Source organism: Anolis carolinensis, chromosome 1, assembly GCF_035594765.1.
Source record: "Anolis carolinensis isolate JA03-04 chromosome 1, rAnoCar3.1.pri, whole genome shotgun sequence".
Taxonomy (NCBI): domain Eukaryota; kingdom Metazoa; phylum Chordata; class Lepidosauria; order Squamata; family Dactyloidae; genus Anolis; species Anolis carolinensis.
In genome coordinates, this window is record NC_085841.1 from 11,891,368 (window position 1) to 11,908,258 (window position 16,891).

Consider the following 16,891-nt stretch of genomic DNA (forward strand, 5'->3'; position numbering starts at 1 on the left):
TTTTTCTTAGCAAGAAAAAATATTATTGAATAATAAAATATTATCCAAGAAGATGGAATGGAAGTTTTTTTGGGTTTTTTTTTTTGTGTCAGTATATTTTTGTAGATTGTAGACTTTTACCTTTCTCTCTTTTCCCTACTTTTCTATACCTTGGTTGTTCTCACTCTTTCGGTGTAATATAAAAAATTTAATAAAATTCTTTTTTAAAAAAGCTATTCAATGCTAATTAAAGTGATTTCTTACAACATTCGCACTGGCCTCCAACTGACAAGAGTTCTTCTCTCACCCTGGACTTTCCACAGATATATAAACCTTCCTTGCTTAGTTTCTCCAAACCTCACAACCTTTGAGGATGCCTGCCATACAACAACCCTATCATAGGATTTTCTTGGCATGTTGTATGTGTATGTGCCTCCGAGTATTCAGTTCCTTCTCTCAGATATATAATATAACCTGGTCTTTGTTGGTCATCTTCCATCCAAGTATTAACTTGGGATGATCCTGCTTTACTTCCAAGATCAGATGAGATCTGATACTTCGACGGTATTTAGATCTCCACACCTTCATATACCATGGTAAGTGTAAAATATCATCATAAAGAGTAAACACACACTTTCTTCAAATGGGGATTTTGTCTCAAATTGCATTTTCTATGGCTTATTAGGCTCAAGAGGCTAAAAATCAAACCCTGAGAATTAATTCTTCTGAGACACAGGCTAATTCTACACTCCCCAGGGAAGGGGCCTGAGGAGGGAAGAGCCTGAGGTATTTTGTAGAGGTGTCCCATAAATCACCCCAGCCTCTCAAACATAACAAAGTGGTGCTTATCTGGTGTGTAGGTCCCTCCAGTCAATGTCCAGACCAGGCATACTTAAACTGGGTCCCTCCAGCTGTTTGGGCCACCATCTCCCAGAAGCCCTAGCCAACTTGTTCAATGGTCAGGAATTCAGGGAGTTGGAGGTCCAAACAGCTGGAGGGCTTCAGTTTGAAGATGCCAGGTCAAGACTGAGCCATTTTGCTGGCCTTGGCCAAAGCCCTTTGTGATGCATGGACCTTGGCCAAAGTCCTTTGTGATGCAAAAGTGACTCTAGGGGAGGGAGCCCAACCTGGGTTTAGACTGCCACAGATGCTCTTGCTTGTTGGGTCTAAATATGGCCAAATTGCTCCTGATGGGAAATGATTTGGTACAACTGGACCTGGGAGTTTTTGTATCTCCTGCTTATAGTCTTCATAATTATATGTGCCTATTGGGTGACGTCGCGCCGCCAGGTAAGAGAGAAGGTTTAATGGAAATATTCAGACAATTCCTTAACATTCCGTTGACCCTGCCAAAGTATAGCACTTTGCTTTTATTTTGACTGCTACGGTTCCATCCTGTGGAATCCTGAGATTTTTAGTTTGGTGAGAGAGGGATTTAGTATTCTTTATGAGACAACATGATGTAGTTGTTTGATTTTTGGACTTCAACTCTGGGGATCATGGTTCAAATCCTTGCTTGGACTCGGAACTCACTGGGTGACAAGAAACAATATATCACAACCTCAGAGGGGAGTAATGGCAAACCTCTTCTGAATAAACCTTGAAAGAAAACCCAGTGATGGGGTTGCCATAGGGTCGCCATAGGTTGGAAATTACTTGGAGGCACATAACAGCAACCAGAACCATCTCTCATCTGAATCAACTGGAAACCACAGAATTCCACTAAGAACATGGAGCTGTCTCAAAGTTCTTTAATTTTGGTGTCTAGAAGGACCCTGGCTTTGTTGTGTGGATACCAGAAATGGGCCATTTCAACGATCTAGGAATCAATTTTCCTCTTCAAAGCTATAGAATTCAATCGCTATTGGGGGGAGTCAAATTTCAAGGACAAAGCTTTAAAAATTGCCTATCTTGTTTTGTTTTTTTTTGTTTATGGTCCAGAGAGCACTGTGCATCTTGTTCTATAGAAGAACTGTGGATCCATAATTTTACTGGAGGATGTAGACATTTTTATTCATTTAATTGTTTGCACTCTGTTCCATGAAATGGTGGTGGCAGAGATGGGAGCAGACCACAAGAGGCTGTGAAAGGAAGACAGCATGTGTAGACTGTCCTAATAATAATAATAATAATAATAATAATAATAATAATAATAATAATAATGTTTATTTATATCCTGCCTCCATCTCCCCCGAAGGGGACTCGGGGCAGCTTACAGCAAAGTCAAAATACAAGCAATGAAAAAATATAAAACATCAAAGGACAAGAACAAAAACCAATAATAAAATATACACAATAGTCTCTAGAGCAGCAGAAAACAAATCTGCCCCCACCTCATCGTTTCCAATATTAACAATACTTAAACATGAATATCATGTCCCCTCTTTTCCAAGTTAAACATATCCAGTTCACTCAGTTGCTCCTTATAGGACATGGCTTCCAAACCTTTGATCATTTGGGTTGCTCTTCTCTGAACACCTTCAGGCTTGTTAATATCCTTATTGAACTGTGGCACCCAGAACTGAAGACAGGATTATTCCAGGTGAAGTCTGACCCCGAGAGGACTAGAGCAGATTACAACATATAAACAAACACAAGCAAATATTCAAAACCCTGTTACAATGAAAATACTGTGAAACACAAATATACTGTTACGCCCGAGGCAGCTGGAGCACCGGAAATCAAAACAAAGACCAATAACAATATAATATCTTTATTAAAGCAAATAAGGTTCCAAAAGGAATTTAGCAGCAAAGTTGAAGAAGCAATTGACCTTTCAGGAAAGATCAGTTTTTGTCCAATAAGTATAAGTCTTATGTCCAGTATTAGAGTTCAAAATCCAGAAACCGAAACACACTCAAACTCCACCTGAGTATGAGTGGGGAAAAAGAGCAAGTAGCAAGAAAAGTTCTCTTGATTAATGTCCAAAGACAGGATTTCAGGGCAAGGCATGAACTAGGAGTTCTGGAGCTGAAACGCAGTCCAAACTTGGCAAGGAGGTAGACCAGCACCCGGTCTACTCGAGAGTAAGCGCACCATCACGCCGCTTGGAAACCAGGAGCTGGAGACGATGATGTTTCTCAGTGAGATGTAAAGTTGTCACCGCAAAGGCAAGCTCCCAATACAACACTTTTATTGAAGTTCATAAGCTCCCCCAAGCAGGTGCTTAACTCCCTAAAACTTCCCAATAGAACTGAGCTTGTTACAGTTATTACCCCAGGGGCCTAACTCCCCAATTCTTCCCAAGAGAACTGGGCTTAACCATAATCACCACGCTCCGATAATCTGGCGCTCCTCCGGAGGCTCTGACTATTTGACCTGTCTGAATACACAAATGCCCTTCTATCAAACGCCAAGTTTTCCGGAGAATCTGGGAGAGCCGGCATTGTTTCAAGGGCATCCTTAATTGGCTCTGGCTCGGAAATGTCAACATGAGGCATCTGGAAGGGTGTCGAAACTTGCTGGCTTGGGAGAAAACCCAAATCATCTTCTTCCTGGTCAGGAAATGGCACAGGGTCCTGGGTCCAAGATGCCCTAGGCATCACATATACAGTCAGAGGCAAAGGCTTCTCCTTTCATTTCCAGCTCTGAAGTTATTGTCAAAACTAGATTTTTTTTGTTTTTGTCAACAATTTGAATTTTTTCCAAAATTCAGTAGTTGTGTGAATATTTTTGAAACTCGGAGGGGGTGTGCTCTGGTTATCTTGTGTCATTGTAGACAAAAGCAAGCAGATAGCTCTTGTAGTATTTTAAAATATTGTTTGTAAAATAATTTAAATTCTCCCCAAAATCAGTAGATGGGTGAAATGTTTTGAAATTTTGGGGTAACAGTGGTAACAATGTAACAATGAGGGAGAAAGGAGTCCCTAAAGTTTCTTGATTGACACAATTATTTACTGAAAAAATAATGAAAAATTGCTATATTGTTATAGTTATGATACAGACCTCTTATGATATTTTAGAAACACCCCTCCCCCACCCTAATTTAGTAATGAGTATTGAAACTTTTTTCATTGATCACACAGGCCTACTAAACAATTCCTTTATATGCTGTTTTTTTCTATTATGTGACAGGTTGGCTGTCCTGGGACTAGATCTGTCAGCATCCAGGGGACAGAGACGGGTGAGCAGATAGTGCCTTCATTCACTGGGAATGTAGTTAACATACTTGCTTTCGTGCCTTCCACAAGCTGAGCTCATGCGATTTTCCATCCCTTGTTTTGCAGCCTCCTTCCACATCCTCAAAGAAGAAAAGAATACACACAAAAAGAAAAAGTAAGTAGTAAATATCCATCCTTACCTGCCTGCAACATCCAAGTTCTGCTCTCTAACTGATCAATCTTGGTGAAGCCAGGGTGGTGTTTTAGCCACTACCAAATCACAGGGGACAATTTTGCATTGCTACAATTTTGGCTGAAAGTCACAACTGAAAATGACTGCCTGTTTTCCCAAGTGGTTTTCAGGAATGAGGAAAGTAAAATGGGGATTAAGAACATCCACAGTTCTTGGAGACCACAGTTCGTGGATGGACCATTTTGAGTGTTCCAATCACTCGTATAAGACAATTGCCATTGGTCACGTTTACATCAACAGAGCAGATTCAAACATAATATTGATATAAACATACGAGGGTTATCCAGAAAGTAGATTACATTTTGGAATTTAAAATGAACAAAATATAGGGAAAAAAACATTTACCATATGCAGTTGAAAGCCAAATACCCAAATACCACTTCTCAACATAGTCGCCATTCAAATCTAGGCATTCAAATCTTATCATAGCGATGAATGAGCTTGGCAACTCCTTCCACACAAAACTCTGCCACTTGCGTCCTCAACGCAGTGTTTTGGCAATGATGCACAGCTGCGGGAAGGGGTGACCGCCTGGTTGAGGATGCAAGTGGCAGAGTTTTGTGGGGGAGGAGTTGCCAAGCTCATTCATCACTATGGTAAGTGCCTAGATTTGAATGGCGACTATGTGAGATGTGGTATTTGGGTGTGGCTTTCAACTGCATATGATAAATGTTTTCTCCTATACTTTGTTCATTTTTAATTCCAAAACGTAATCTACTTTCTGGATAACCCTCGTACGTCTGAGATTATACCTTGTTGCTTAATAGGTTAGATGTTTCTCTCTTAATCAGGTTTAATTTGACATACTGTACTTTGTCATTGAATTGGATACGTAATACCTTTGACTTTCCATATTCACAGATTCCTCATCCACATATTCAATCATCTATGGTTTGAAGAAATAAAATAAAAGCCAAATCTTGGTTTTGCTATTTTAAATAAGGGCTGGCCTTTTATTACACCATTGTATTGTGTCATACCATTGTTAGCCTCTTTGGGTCTCTATTGTATTGTGTTGTGCCATTAGCTGCTTTGAATCCCTATGGAGAGAAAGTTGGGATAAAAATAAAGATGATGATAATGATGATAATGATGATGATAAATAACAATAATAATAATAATAATAATAATAATAATAATGATTTTGATGTCTATGAAAGTTCTGGAATCAAGCCCCAGAAAAATAAACAGGACCCACTGTAGTTCGTGCTACAGTAGAGTCTCACTTATCTAACACTCGCTTATCCAATGTTCTGGATTATTCAATGCATTTTTGTAGTCAATGTTTTCAATACATCATGATATTTTGGTGCTAAATTCGTAAATACAGTAATTACTACATAGCATTACTGTGTATTGGACTGCTTTTTCTGTCAAATTTGTTGTATAACATGATGTTTTGGTGCTTAATTTGTAAAATCATAACCTAATTTGATGTTTAATAGTCTTTTCCTTAATCTCTCCTTATTATCCAACATATTCGCTTATCCAACATTCTGCCGGCCCGTTTACGTTGGATAAGTGAGACTCTACTGTATATTGTTTTCTTGATGGACCATGCTTACAAAGGAATTTCTTGTGTGCTTTAAAACTCAGGATCAAACTAGACATTTAAAAGAATTCACAATCTTTTTGACATGTTCCTTGGCAATTAAAGTTGCAAATTGAGCCTCTGTCTATCTTACAGTGACAAATAAAAAAGCAAAGCATACCTAATGCAAGATACAGAGGTGAGGAAAATAGCATGCTATGTAAAAGAAGCATCTTTTACAACTTGGGGAAATACCTCTGAAGAAAAATCATAAATATATTGCCAGCTTGATCAAACTCAATTAAATCTTGCTGGCTGTTGTGTACCATGTTGAAGTCTCATCCATTCTGTTTCTGATCTTCTCCCTTTATCTCCCTGCAAGGATTACAGAGTCACTGAAGTTGACAACCTGCAAGGATAGATATTATAGCAAGGATGTGGACCTTTCACCCATTGCAGAAGAGATGGATTCAAGCAGCGATTGGTAAGGCACTGGAGATACAGTAGGAAAAGGGAAGGAGGATGAACTGGGTAACTTTGGGATTGAAATTTACATTATATGGGAGATTCTGGATTGAATGTCCTACTGAGTTCTGTTCTGTCAAACATATCTCCTGAGGTTTGGAGAATCCTGCACATACATTCTGAGGTATCTGTGAAAATGAATCTACATTTCAGTGATGGGGGGCAACTTCAGGCTGGGTGTTTTGCAAGGCCATACATGGCCTGCAGCACACAAAATTTGCACTGTGCTGCAAAGGCAAGATAGCTAAGTTGGTGCCTCCATATGTTTTGGACTTCCACTAGCCCCAATAGCATAGGTAGAGGTCAAAGAACAGAGGTACAAAAAAAACCCGTCTGCAGAAATGTTTCCAGCCAGACGATGTTTACCTGAAACTGTGGATATGACTGAACAACATTAAATTACCAGCATTCTAATCCCAGTATTACACAGAGCTATGTTGGAGGAGGAGCCCCGGTGGCGAAGGGTGTTAAAGCACTGAGCTGCTGAACTTGCAGACCAAAAGGTCCCAGGTTCAAATCCAGGGAGCAGAGTGAGCGCCCGCTGTTGCTCCAGCTTCTGCCAACCTAGCAGTTCGAAAACATGCCAATGTGAGTAGATCAATAGGTATCGCTCTGGCGGGAAGGTAACGGCGCTCCATGCAGTCATGTTGGCCACATGACCTTGGAGGTGTTTACAGACAGCGCCGGCTCTTTGGCTTAGAAATGGAGATGAGCACCAACTCCCAGAGTCAGACATGACTGGACTTAATGTCAGGGGAAACCTTTACCTATGTTGGAGAAGCTAAAGATTCCTAGTTGGCTATCCTCTCCAGGAATTTTCTACATCCTCCATTGCAATCATAGGGGAACAATACCTCATCTCAATATCTCATCTTCCGCAAGAGCATGGGGTGTCAAGCTTTCCAAAAGATCAGATGAGACACAGACAAATTGAAGGCAAAATCAGAGGCTTCATTCTCCTTGGCCAAAGAGGATGTCAGTGGAGTCAGCACTCAAAAAACCTGAAATACTTTAACAGTGCACACATAGGCTTATGTATAGTACCTTTGATAGAAAGGCATAATAGTCCAGAAAAACTGGAAATTGCTACGTCAGTTCCTCATTGGTCTTGGAAGGTGATGGCTAGGATCTGCAGCCTCATTTGGAGGAGACTGGAGTCCATCTGCTTCTGCCTCTGGATCAACCAGAGATGAAATGGGAAATTTAATAAAGTGTCATTCATAAATGTAAAGTCTTCCATATGTTTGTGAGTTCTTCCCAGAAACTGGGTGCATCTTGGGGGAATGCAGTTGGATGGTTCTGATGATCCAGTGCTGGCTTTTTTTTCTGCTGCATCATAATTCTTTGTCTTTTGTCTTTTCTTTGTCTTTTCTCCCAGCCTATCTAGCATGTCCCTGGCAATGCTTTCCTCCCTGGAGAGTAGTTGGTCGGCATCCTCTTCAAGCCTGTCAGAGGAAGATCTCTCCCTTGCAGAGACTGAGACCAGCTGCGTTGTCATCAGTGCTGAAAAGACCGAAGTGGCATCTGAAGGGGAGATCATGGAGCTTCAGAGTGATTTTGCAGATGGCCAGGACAGCAACTCCTGGATACTGCTGAGACTGGAGCCTAAGCTCCAGAGCTGTGAGTAATCGGTTCTCCATGCCTGAGATGGTCAGGCTGTATCATAGTAGTAGGCATCTTATTGTAGCTCACATCACTGAAAATAATAAAGTTGGGAGGCCATTCAGTCCAACTCCTTTCTGCCATGCAGAAAGACACAAGCAAAGCCCTCCAAAAAGATGGTCACCCAGTCTCTGTTTAAAAACGTCCAAAGAAGGAGACCCCGTCATCCTCCCAGGCAGCACATTCCACTGTGAAATAGCTCTTATTATAAGAAGGTTCTTCCAAATGTCAGGTGGAAACTCTTTTTCTGTAGTCTGAGTCCATTATCTCTTCATCTCCGGAGCAGCGGAAAACAAGCTTACTTCCTTTCATATCTTTAAACATAGCTATCATGTGCCATCTTAACTCCCTTTTCTCCAAGCTAAATGCATCCACACCTTAAACCTCTCCCCATAGGATTTGGTTTCCAGACTTTGTTCATTTTGGCCACCCTTCCCTGGATACACTGAGCTTATTGATATTCCCTTTGACAGAATAGATATAGGATTCAGGTAGACTCCCTAGTCAGCTAAGGAAACCTACTGGATAAATGAGCTTGAGCAAGTTGCATTCTCTCTGCTTCAGACAAAAGCAGGGACTAATCTCCTCAGAATAAATGTTTCCAAGAACATCCTAGAAGAGTGTCATCCATAAATTGAGTCATTGTGTATAGTGGCTTGAGAGTTAGATTAAGACTCTGGAGACTAGGGTTTGAAGCACTACTCAGTTATGGAAACTCAGTGGACAGATTTGGACAAGTCGTTCTCTTTCACACTGAGAAAGGCAGTGGCAAATCTCCTTTGAATAGATTCTTCCTCCCCACTCCCCCCCCCCCCAAAAAAAAACATAGGATAGAATTGTCATGAGTAAGAGTCAATTTGAAGGCACTCAAGAATATTTTGAGAACTTTTTGACAACTTGAGTAGGACTCCAGGAGACTAGAATTCAGTTTCCCACTCAGTCATGGTATTGGGCAGCTCACACTCTCTTAGCCTAGAGGAGAACTCATTTGAATTACTTTTGTAAGAAAGCCCCAGTTTACAGTTGCTGTAAATCAGGGCAAATAACAACAAAGTGGACACATTTGTGTCCAATTCCTGCTAGATTAAAATTCTTGATTGTGAGCATGATGCTGTGAGATTTGGGCAATTGTAACTTTCCTAATCTCTGCATTTCCTAATTCCCCAGAGAAAATTATCTCCAAAGTTTAAATGACCTCCTATCTTTGATAACTATTACCCCACATGCAACAATTACTACCTGCAACAGATCTTTTGTATAGCTCATGGCGCTAAATCCCAGGTCCATTCCCAAGATACCTCAACATACTTTTCATGATAACAGAAGGAGCTCACTGTTGGCCCCCAAATCCATTCTATTCCCCCCTCACTTGCAGCTACTGTAAGGATAGCAACTAATCTTCAAAGTAAAAGAGAATCCTGTGAAGAAAGGAAGGGGAAATACTGTGACTGGAGACCTTCAAAATAAAGTCTTACCTGTAACAAATAACTTTTTTCAGTGATAAAAATGTAACACAGTAACATTTCAAAAGTAACATCACAAGTATAGGAAATACCAAGTAACATTGAAGTCATTTTTGAAATGACTTTTTAAGGCCATTTTCAGGAATTGAAGTTAGTGTTCAAATTAGAGAATCATTTCAGGAATTGTTCAGATTTTATACTATTCTTCTATGATCTCTAAGTTATCTTTTTGAAGCAATGAAAAATGTACTGCAAGAAACAATTCGATGAGTAAGTAATAGAAATGAATTAGGTGTTTTTAAAAAATAACCTTCCAATTGATATATAATCACACTTGCTCATACAAATGTCTCTGAACAGTGAGTCCTCACCCTGCCTTTTGAATTAGGACTCAGGGACCCCACCAACCAGTATGTATATACACTGGGGAATTCTGGGAACTATAATGCAAAAAAAAAATGTACATTTCTGACATAAATATTTCACTGGTGAGGGATGATACTACATCAACCAATATCTCTGTGTTTCTTCCTCTTTTCAGATTCTGTCTGCAGTGATTCAGAGAATCAGGTACACTCTGATCGCTCTCAAACACCTCTTACAACAGATCTGCCTTCTGATTTTTCTCTACCAATACCCACAGCTGAGCCAGGTTCTACGACTGCCTCACCACCTACAGCCTCATTGTCCTTTGTTTGCTCTCTATCACCTGCTACAAGCCAGGCGCCTTATATTAATTCTTCATCACCTGCTACAGTCTGGTTGCCTCCAGCTTACTCAATATCACCCGCCACAGGCAAGGCATCGTCTACCACTTTCTTGTCACCTTCTCCAGCCCAGGTGACTCCTGCTCACTCCCAATCACCCGCAATGGCCCAGAAGCCTTCTGATCACTCCCATTCATCTCCCATAAACAGGATGCCTTCGGCAGCTCAAAAGCCTTCCCCTCACTCCCCATCACCTTGCACAGCTAAGATGCCTTCTACAGCTCAGGAGACCCCTCCTCGTTCCCTAACACCTTGTACAGCCATGATACCTTCTACAACTCAGCAGACCTCTCCTCACTCCCTGTCACTTTGCACAGCCAAAGTGCATTCTACAGCATGGGACAGTTCAATTTCATTGTCTTTTATTCAACCTCTACCACTCGCTACAAGCCAGGTGTCTTTTACTCATTCTCCATCATCTCCAGCTTACTCGGTATCATCTGCCACCACCAAGACATCTTCTACTACATTCTTATCACCTTCCCCTGCCCAGGTGACTCCTGTTCACTCCAAATCACCTTCAATGTCAAAGAAACCTCCTATAGACAACAAGTCTTCTACAACTCTGGAGACCTCAGTTCTCTCCGCATCATTTTACACAACCAAGATGCCTTCTACCACCCAGAAGACCTCTCCTCGTTCCCTGTCACCTCACACAACCAAGATGCCTTCTACAGCCAAGAAGACCTCTCCTCATTCCCTGTCAGCTCACACACCCAAGATGCCTTCTACAGTCCAGAAGACCTCTCCTCATTCCTTGTCACCTCATACAACCAAGATGCCTTCTACAGTCCAGAAGACCTCTCCTCGTTCCCGGTCACCTCACACAACCAAGATGCTTTCTACAGCCCAGAAGACCTCTCTTCATTCCCTGTCAGCTCACACAACCAAGATGCCTTCTACAGTCCAGAAGATCTCTCCTCATTCCCTATCAGCTCACACAGCAAAGATGTCTTCTACAGCTCAGGAGTCCCCTGCTCACTCCCTAATACCTTGCACAACCAAGATAGTGTCTACTACTCGGGAGACCTCACTTCGCTCTTTGTCACTACACAAAGTCAAAACGACTTCTACAGTTGAGGGAACCTCTCTTCACTCCCCCCCACCTCACACAGCCAATATGCCTGTTACAGCTGGGAAGACCTCTGCTCACTTCCCATCACCTTGCACAACCAAAATATCTTCTACACCTCAAGAGACCTCTGCTCACTCTCCATCACCTTGCAGAATCAAGATGCTTTCTACAGCTCTGGGGACCTCTGCTTATTCTCTATCATCTCGCACAGCCAAGTTGCCTTCTACAATTCAGGAAACGTCCAAATCATCCCTCACTAATAGGATATCTTCGACTCCCTCTGTAACAGCTCCTAGAGCTTGGGTGCCTTCTTCTCAGTCCTTATCATCTCACATGTCCCAGATGCCTTCTCTTCACCCTCTATCAGCAACTCCAGCCAGGAAGCCATCTTCTTGCACTCAGTCAAATGCTGTCCCTCCTGCAGCCCAAATGCCTCCTGCTCAGTCCAGACCACCTCCCAGAGCTAGGGGCAGCTGCTCAGCTAGGATGTCTCCATTACCAGTCAGCCATATTGATGTGAAAGCGACTGCCCAGCTTCTGGAGGTCATGATATCAGAGGGAGGCACCTGCGAAGAGAAGAAACAGGCCTTGCCAGTGGTTCACTACCCCCGTCGTGTCCCCTACCTAGCTATTGACTCAGTGACCAGGCAGCACTTGGAATTTAATATTACAAAGAAGATAATCCAAGAGCTCTGGGGGAAGCCCATGGCACTCATTCATACCCTTGATAAGCTGGCAGGCCATGAAAGAAATCAGGATGCCACTTCTCTGAACCAAGGTGCAGTCTCTGCAAAACCTGACTCAGCCAAGCAAGTGCCCAAGGACAAGTCCCCTGATCCAATGAAACAGCTGTTACAGGGGCCTTCCCAAGCCAAACAGCTTATGCCTCCTGAGACGAGATGTCAGGTGCCAAAACAAATGAAAACCTCCTTGCAGGTACTTTCACCACAAATCTTGAAAGAGAAGCTTTGCCAACCTGTGCCCCTGTTTCCCTCAAAGGAACAAAGTCTTTTCCAAGCCACACCGGGAGCCGGAGGAGAGGGAAATGGGTTGGATAAAATAGCAACAGATGGCCTTTACCATGTAACACCTGCCCCACTAATGGACAATCTAAGGATGACTATGAGGAATAAACCTAGTGGCACAAGAGACAGAAAGACAGTCATCTATAGCAGTGTCAGGACAGGCATCTCCTTACAGGATGAAAGCAAAGCTAGGGCTTCCCCTGACATTCCTGCAGAGAACCCAGAAAGAGCAGAAAGTCGTGAATTGAAGAAAGAAAGCATCATCAAGATTACCCACAGGAAAAAGGAAAATGCAACCCAGAAAAACCTAAAATGCCATCAAGTAAGCTGGGAAACCTCGCAAAATCAAGCCATTGCTTTACCAAGACCTGAAACTGCTACACTTGTGCCCTCTGCCATGCCTCTTCTGCCTCAAAGCCCACCTGCTTCACAGCAGCCCCTCCAGTCATCGGAGAAGTCACAGCATGGTAAGGCCCTCTCTCAGGAAGCACCCCCACAAGTCAGGGCAGAAGTGCTTCCCCACCCTGCCCCCCTAATTTGCCCTGAAAGGGAAAGTGTTGTCCAAACCACACCAAAGACCAGACCAGAGGATGGCAGGGGATTGGAGCAGGGAATAAAGACACCTACAAGTCCTCTTCCCTTGAAGCAAGTTATTCCCTCCCAGGCAGTGCAGCTATTGCAAGCTGACAGTCAGTCAGCAAGCATAGCACAGCCACCCACTAGTTTCCAGGAGCCATCTGAAAAACTTTCCCTCTCACATCTGGAACACTCCATCTTCTCCTCACTGAGCAGGAAGCAAGTGATGAAAGAACTACAGCTGAGTATGGCACAAAGTTTGGAGATGGTTGATGGAGTACTGAGGGCAGAGTATCCTGTGTGCCGCTTATGTGGAAGCTGCAGCCCCAGTTGCCCCCACCCCCGTTCTCAGCAAGACCCTCTCCTGCAAATCTACCCACGGTTGATCAAATGCAATGGGAAGGTGCATCTGTACTTAAATGTCCACCTGAAAATGCAGAAGAACCATGCCCAGGAATGGGGGTTGGTGGAGGCCATTGAAGTAAATGAGATGGAGAAGCATCCACCACACAGATACAGTAGGCATGCAGAGGGAAGTGACCTAGCTAAAGCCCCCTGTAAATTGTCCAAATTTAGGGTGCAACCTTATCAAATAAGGACTGAAGTCCCAGCTGCCTCCATGTTAGCCCAAGGGTATTTTGCCAACAAAGCAACAGTCACAGAGGAGTTATCTAAGTCCTCCAGTGTGCAACAACAATTATCACATGTCATGATGGACAAGAAGCATCATCAGGCCAAGGCTCCTCCATGCTTCATAGGCTCTCCTGAAGCTTTGCCTTGCCCAACACCGGAAAGTTCAATCTGTACATCCACAAGTGTTGGGCAACTGGTGGAGGGTCTTTGTCTAAGTGGGACACAAAGTCTGAATATGGCCCATCGGGAGCTGAGAGCTGAATGTTCTGTGTGTCCACAGTGTGGCAACTGTAGACCACATTGTTCCCATCCTCATGATCAGCAAGATGCTGTCCTCCTTGTCTACCCCCGCTTGGCTATTCGGAATGGACAGGTGTATATGGACATGGACTACTATGTAAAGATGAAGATGGCCCATGCCAAGAAATGGGGACTTCTGAAGAACAGGTCAGTGGATAAGGCAAAAGAATGCCCTCCAGAGCAATGCAGTGGCAATGCACAAACCAGGGACCCAGCTGTTCAGGACTTTCAGGCCTTTAGCTGTTCATTTGACAGGATGGGGCGTCATAGTCACATGGCTGTCCGGATCCAAACTTCTCCCCCTTTACATCAAAGGAGACTTACAAAGGTACAACTAACCAAACAGGAGTTTCCCTTGCTACCTAGCAGGCACACACAATGCCCGCAGGCAAAAGGATTTCAGACAAAGTACTCTGAATGTGATCCCAATACAACAACATTGTCTCAAAACCCCATGAAAAGGATACTGCATGCTATCAAGCAGGCTTGGGCAAGGATCCGCAAACGCAAAGAGACAAAGAAGCTTCCCAACAAACAGGTTGGGTCTGAACCCTCAAGAAAATTGGGGGTAGCATCTTCCTCACAGCGCTCTACCTTGCCCCGGAGGGCTACTTCAGTGACACCAAAGAGATTGAGTGTTATGCCCACTAAAAAGCCTATCCCTAGAGCCACAGCTAAATTTCAGCCTCCTCTAAGCCAACAAACCAACAGCCTTGGCATCATCAAAAAGTCTAATATACAAACGCTGCCCTGCAAGCTAGATAGCAATGAAACAGGGTCCAGGAATTCTGGGGCTGATTTGCCCAGACAAAACTCTAGTATCCCGCCAAAAACAAGGGGTACTATTAACACCAAAGTATCTTTATGTCCCCATAAGAAGGAGGGGATTGTCCCATTGACACAAAAGAGCACACAAGTCAAGAAGAAATTGGGCCACAGCCTCCAAAAGCCACCATCACCTCAATGTCCCAGGAAACCAAGGGGAGGTCTTCTTTATTAATGATGGCAGCAGATATACAACCACCTATTTGATTCAAGAAATGAGTCAAGTGCTTCAAAGACTACAGAAGTATATGAGGCAGTGACCAATAAATTTAACCCAAAGTGACAAATTCTTAGAACAGGAAAATTTAATACAATTTTTAACAAATTGTCTGAATCTGACTGTTAACACAATGTTCCTAGTTATCAGCTGCCCTTTTCAGGATTGCCTCAAGGCACCCATGCTGATAGTGGTATTCTATTCACACAAATCTTAGGAATCAGCCCTAACCCTAACCCATAAAGTGACTCTATGTACTCTGAATTCTTTGCAAGGATAGTCACTAGAGTTGGAAGGTATTGTGAAAGGCCATTTTTACCAGTCCAAATCCATCACAATATCTTCTGATATCATTTTTGGGATAGAAATAAATTATGGGGAGAATGATAACTAGGACCAGGGCCTAGTGTTAGTGAGAACAGCTAACAATTTCTTGTTGCTTTACTGCTACAACTTTGGGTGGGATCACCTCATTACATTAAACTACTCTCTATTGTACCACTTTTCATAAAAAAATGAATACATTCATTTACAGTGCTAAAGTCATAGACCAGAATTTTATATGCAATATAATATAACAAGATCCCCTGTATCAACAGAGTGTAACTTCCCAGTCAGACCATGATTACCTGAAATTGCAGAGATGACCAAATTCCATTAAAATACCTGACTTCCAGCCCCACCATACAATAGAGTTGTTTTCAAGGAGAGGTATTTTCTCTAGTATCTTCTAATGGATCTGTATAGTAACTTCTGGATACCATAGAATCACCTGGGGGACCTAGTAAATTCACGGCAAGACCATTTTTCTCTAAGCATAAGGTAAACCATGGATATGGTTTTCGTGGTTATGGGGGATCTTGCTATACATATTTAGGTAACTACAATAGTGGTGTAGTTAAGTAACAAAAGGGTGTGTGGGGGCTACATGTAGCCTACAGCCTGCTCAATGGCTCCATAAGTATAAATATATGTATTCCCCATCCCACAAACAATGGTGGTGTGCCCACCAGAGTTAGATTTTTTTAAAATGATAGCAATGTATGGGCCTCTTGTCATCTAAGATGTCAAAACTGCTTTCACCATTCTTTAAGGCTATCCTTCCCAGCAGCATAACAGGTGATATGTTAAGTATATATTATGCATTCGTGTTTATTCATTTAAAAAGGGAAGAGTTTGGCTTCACAGTTAGAGAATGAATCTAACCACCAGGAGACAAACTTGGCTCTAAAACTTCATACCCTTGAAAATGTTGCATAGCAATGTAATGAATTGGCCAAAATCCACGAGAAGCTATCACCTTTTTAAAAAATGCAAAATACAAAACCTTGTTTATGAACAGAACAACTGCCTCTATTCACCTGGAATTATAATTTGGGGTCATGTCACCTTGTTCTGCTCCTTTGCCACTTCCTCCTTTGCAACAGACGTTTGACAGTGATGGGTTCTTGGCAGGTTACCACATGTCCATATTGGATTTCAAAGTCACTACCTGAATGCTTTCCCTAAAGCCTGTGAAGCAAAAGTTTAGTTTACTAATATGGTTGCTAGCTGTCTGGCAGATGGCACAACTTGGCTGAAAGAAGTCTTCACTTTTGTGACATTGAAGAAGTCACATAGGGAACTGGCATTGCCTATTGTCTCCAAGAATGAATTAGGAATGAGGCAGGTTTCCAAGAGTTTATCTACACTGGCCAAAATATTCAAAGTGGCTCAGAAGTAGCTCCTGGTTGTTTTCATGATGTCCAGGGACTTCTGGTCCTCAATACAAGGCAAACCAGGTTGAACTGATTAAGCCGCATGCTAGAGAAAGCTGGAAAATGTTCCGAGTTTTGGTAAAGGTTTGAAGTAGCCCCACACTTTGTACATAGTATGGTGCATAGCAGACCAAGTCAGATATAAACCAGTCTGCTGTCTTCCTCCTTCTCCTTGGTTATGCAGTCCCTTTGCTGATGTCAGC

General features: G+C 42.5%; 1 protein-coding gene and 1 long non-coding RNA gene across 2 annotated transcripts; one reads left to right on the forward strand and one right to left on the reverse strand.

Annotated features, from left to right (window-relative positions):
- The first annotated feature begins 1,106 nt into the window (after positions 1 to 1,106).
- Positions 1,107 to 15,001, forward strand: LOC134296148 (uncharacterized). Its single transcript, XM_062970296.1, has 6 exons — positions 1,107 to 1,269; positions 4,054 to 4,102; positions 4,206 to 4,254; positions 6,246 to 6,347; positions 7,767 to 8,008; positions 10,055 to 15,001. Exons 1-6 carry the CDS (start codon positions 1,177 to 1,179, stop codon positions 14,887 to 14,889), a joined length of 5,370 nt encoding a protein of 1,789 aa, XP_062826366.1. The 5' UTR covers positions 1,107 to 1,176; the 3' UTR covers positions 14,890 to 15,001.
- Positions 2,188 to 16,437, reverse strand: LOC134296150 (uncharacterized). Its single transcript, XR_010002727.1, has 3 exons — positions 16,293 to 16,437; positions 5,313 to 5,372; positions 2,188 to 4,219 (listed from the first exon to the last, which is right to left on the reverse strand). It is a non-coding gene; the product is annotated as an uncharacterized LOC134296150 (long non-coding RNA).
- Between the last annotated feature and the right edge of the window lie 454 nt (positions 16,438 to 16,891).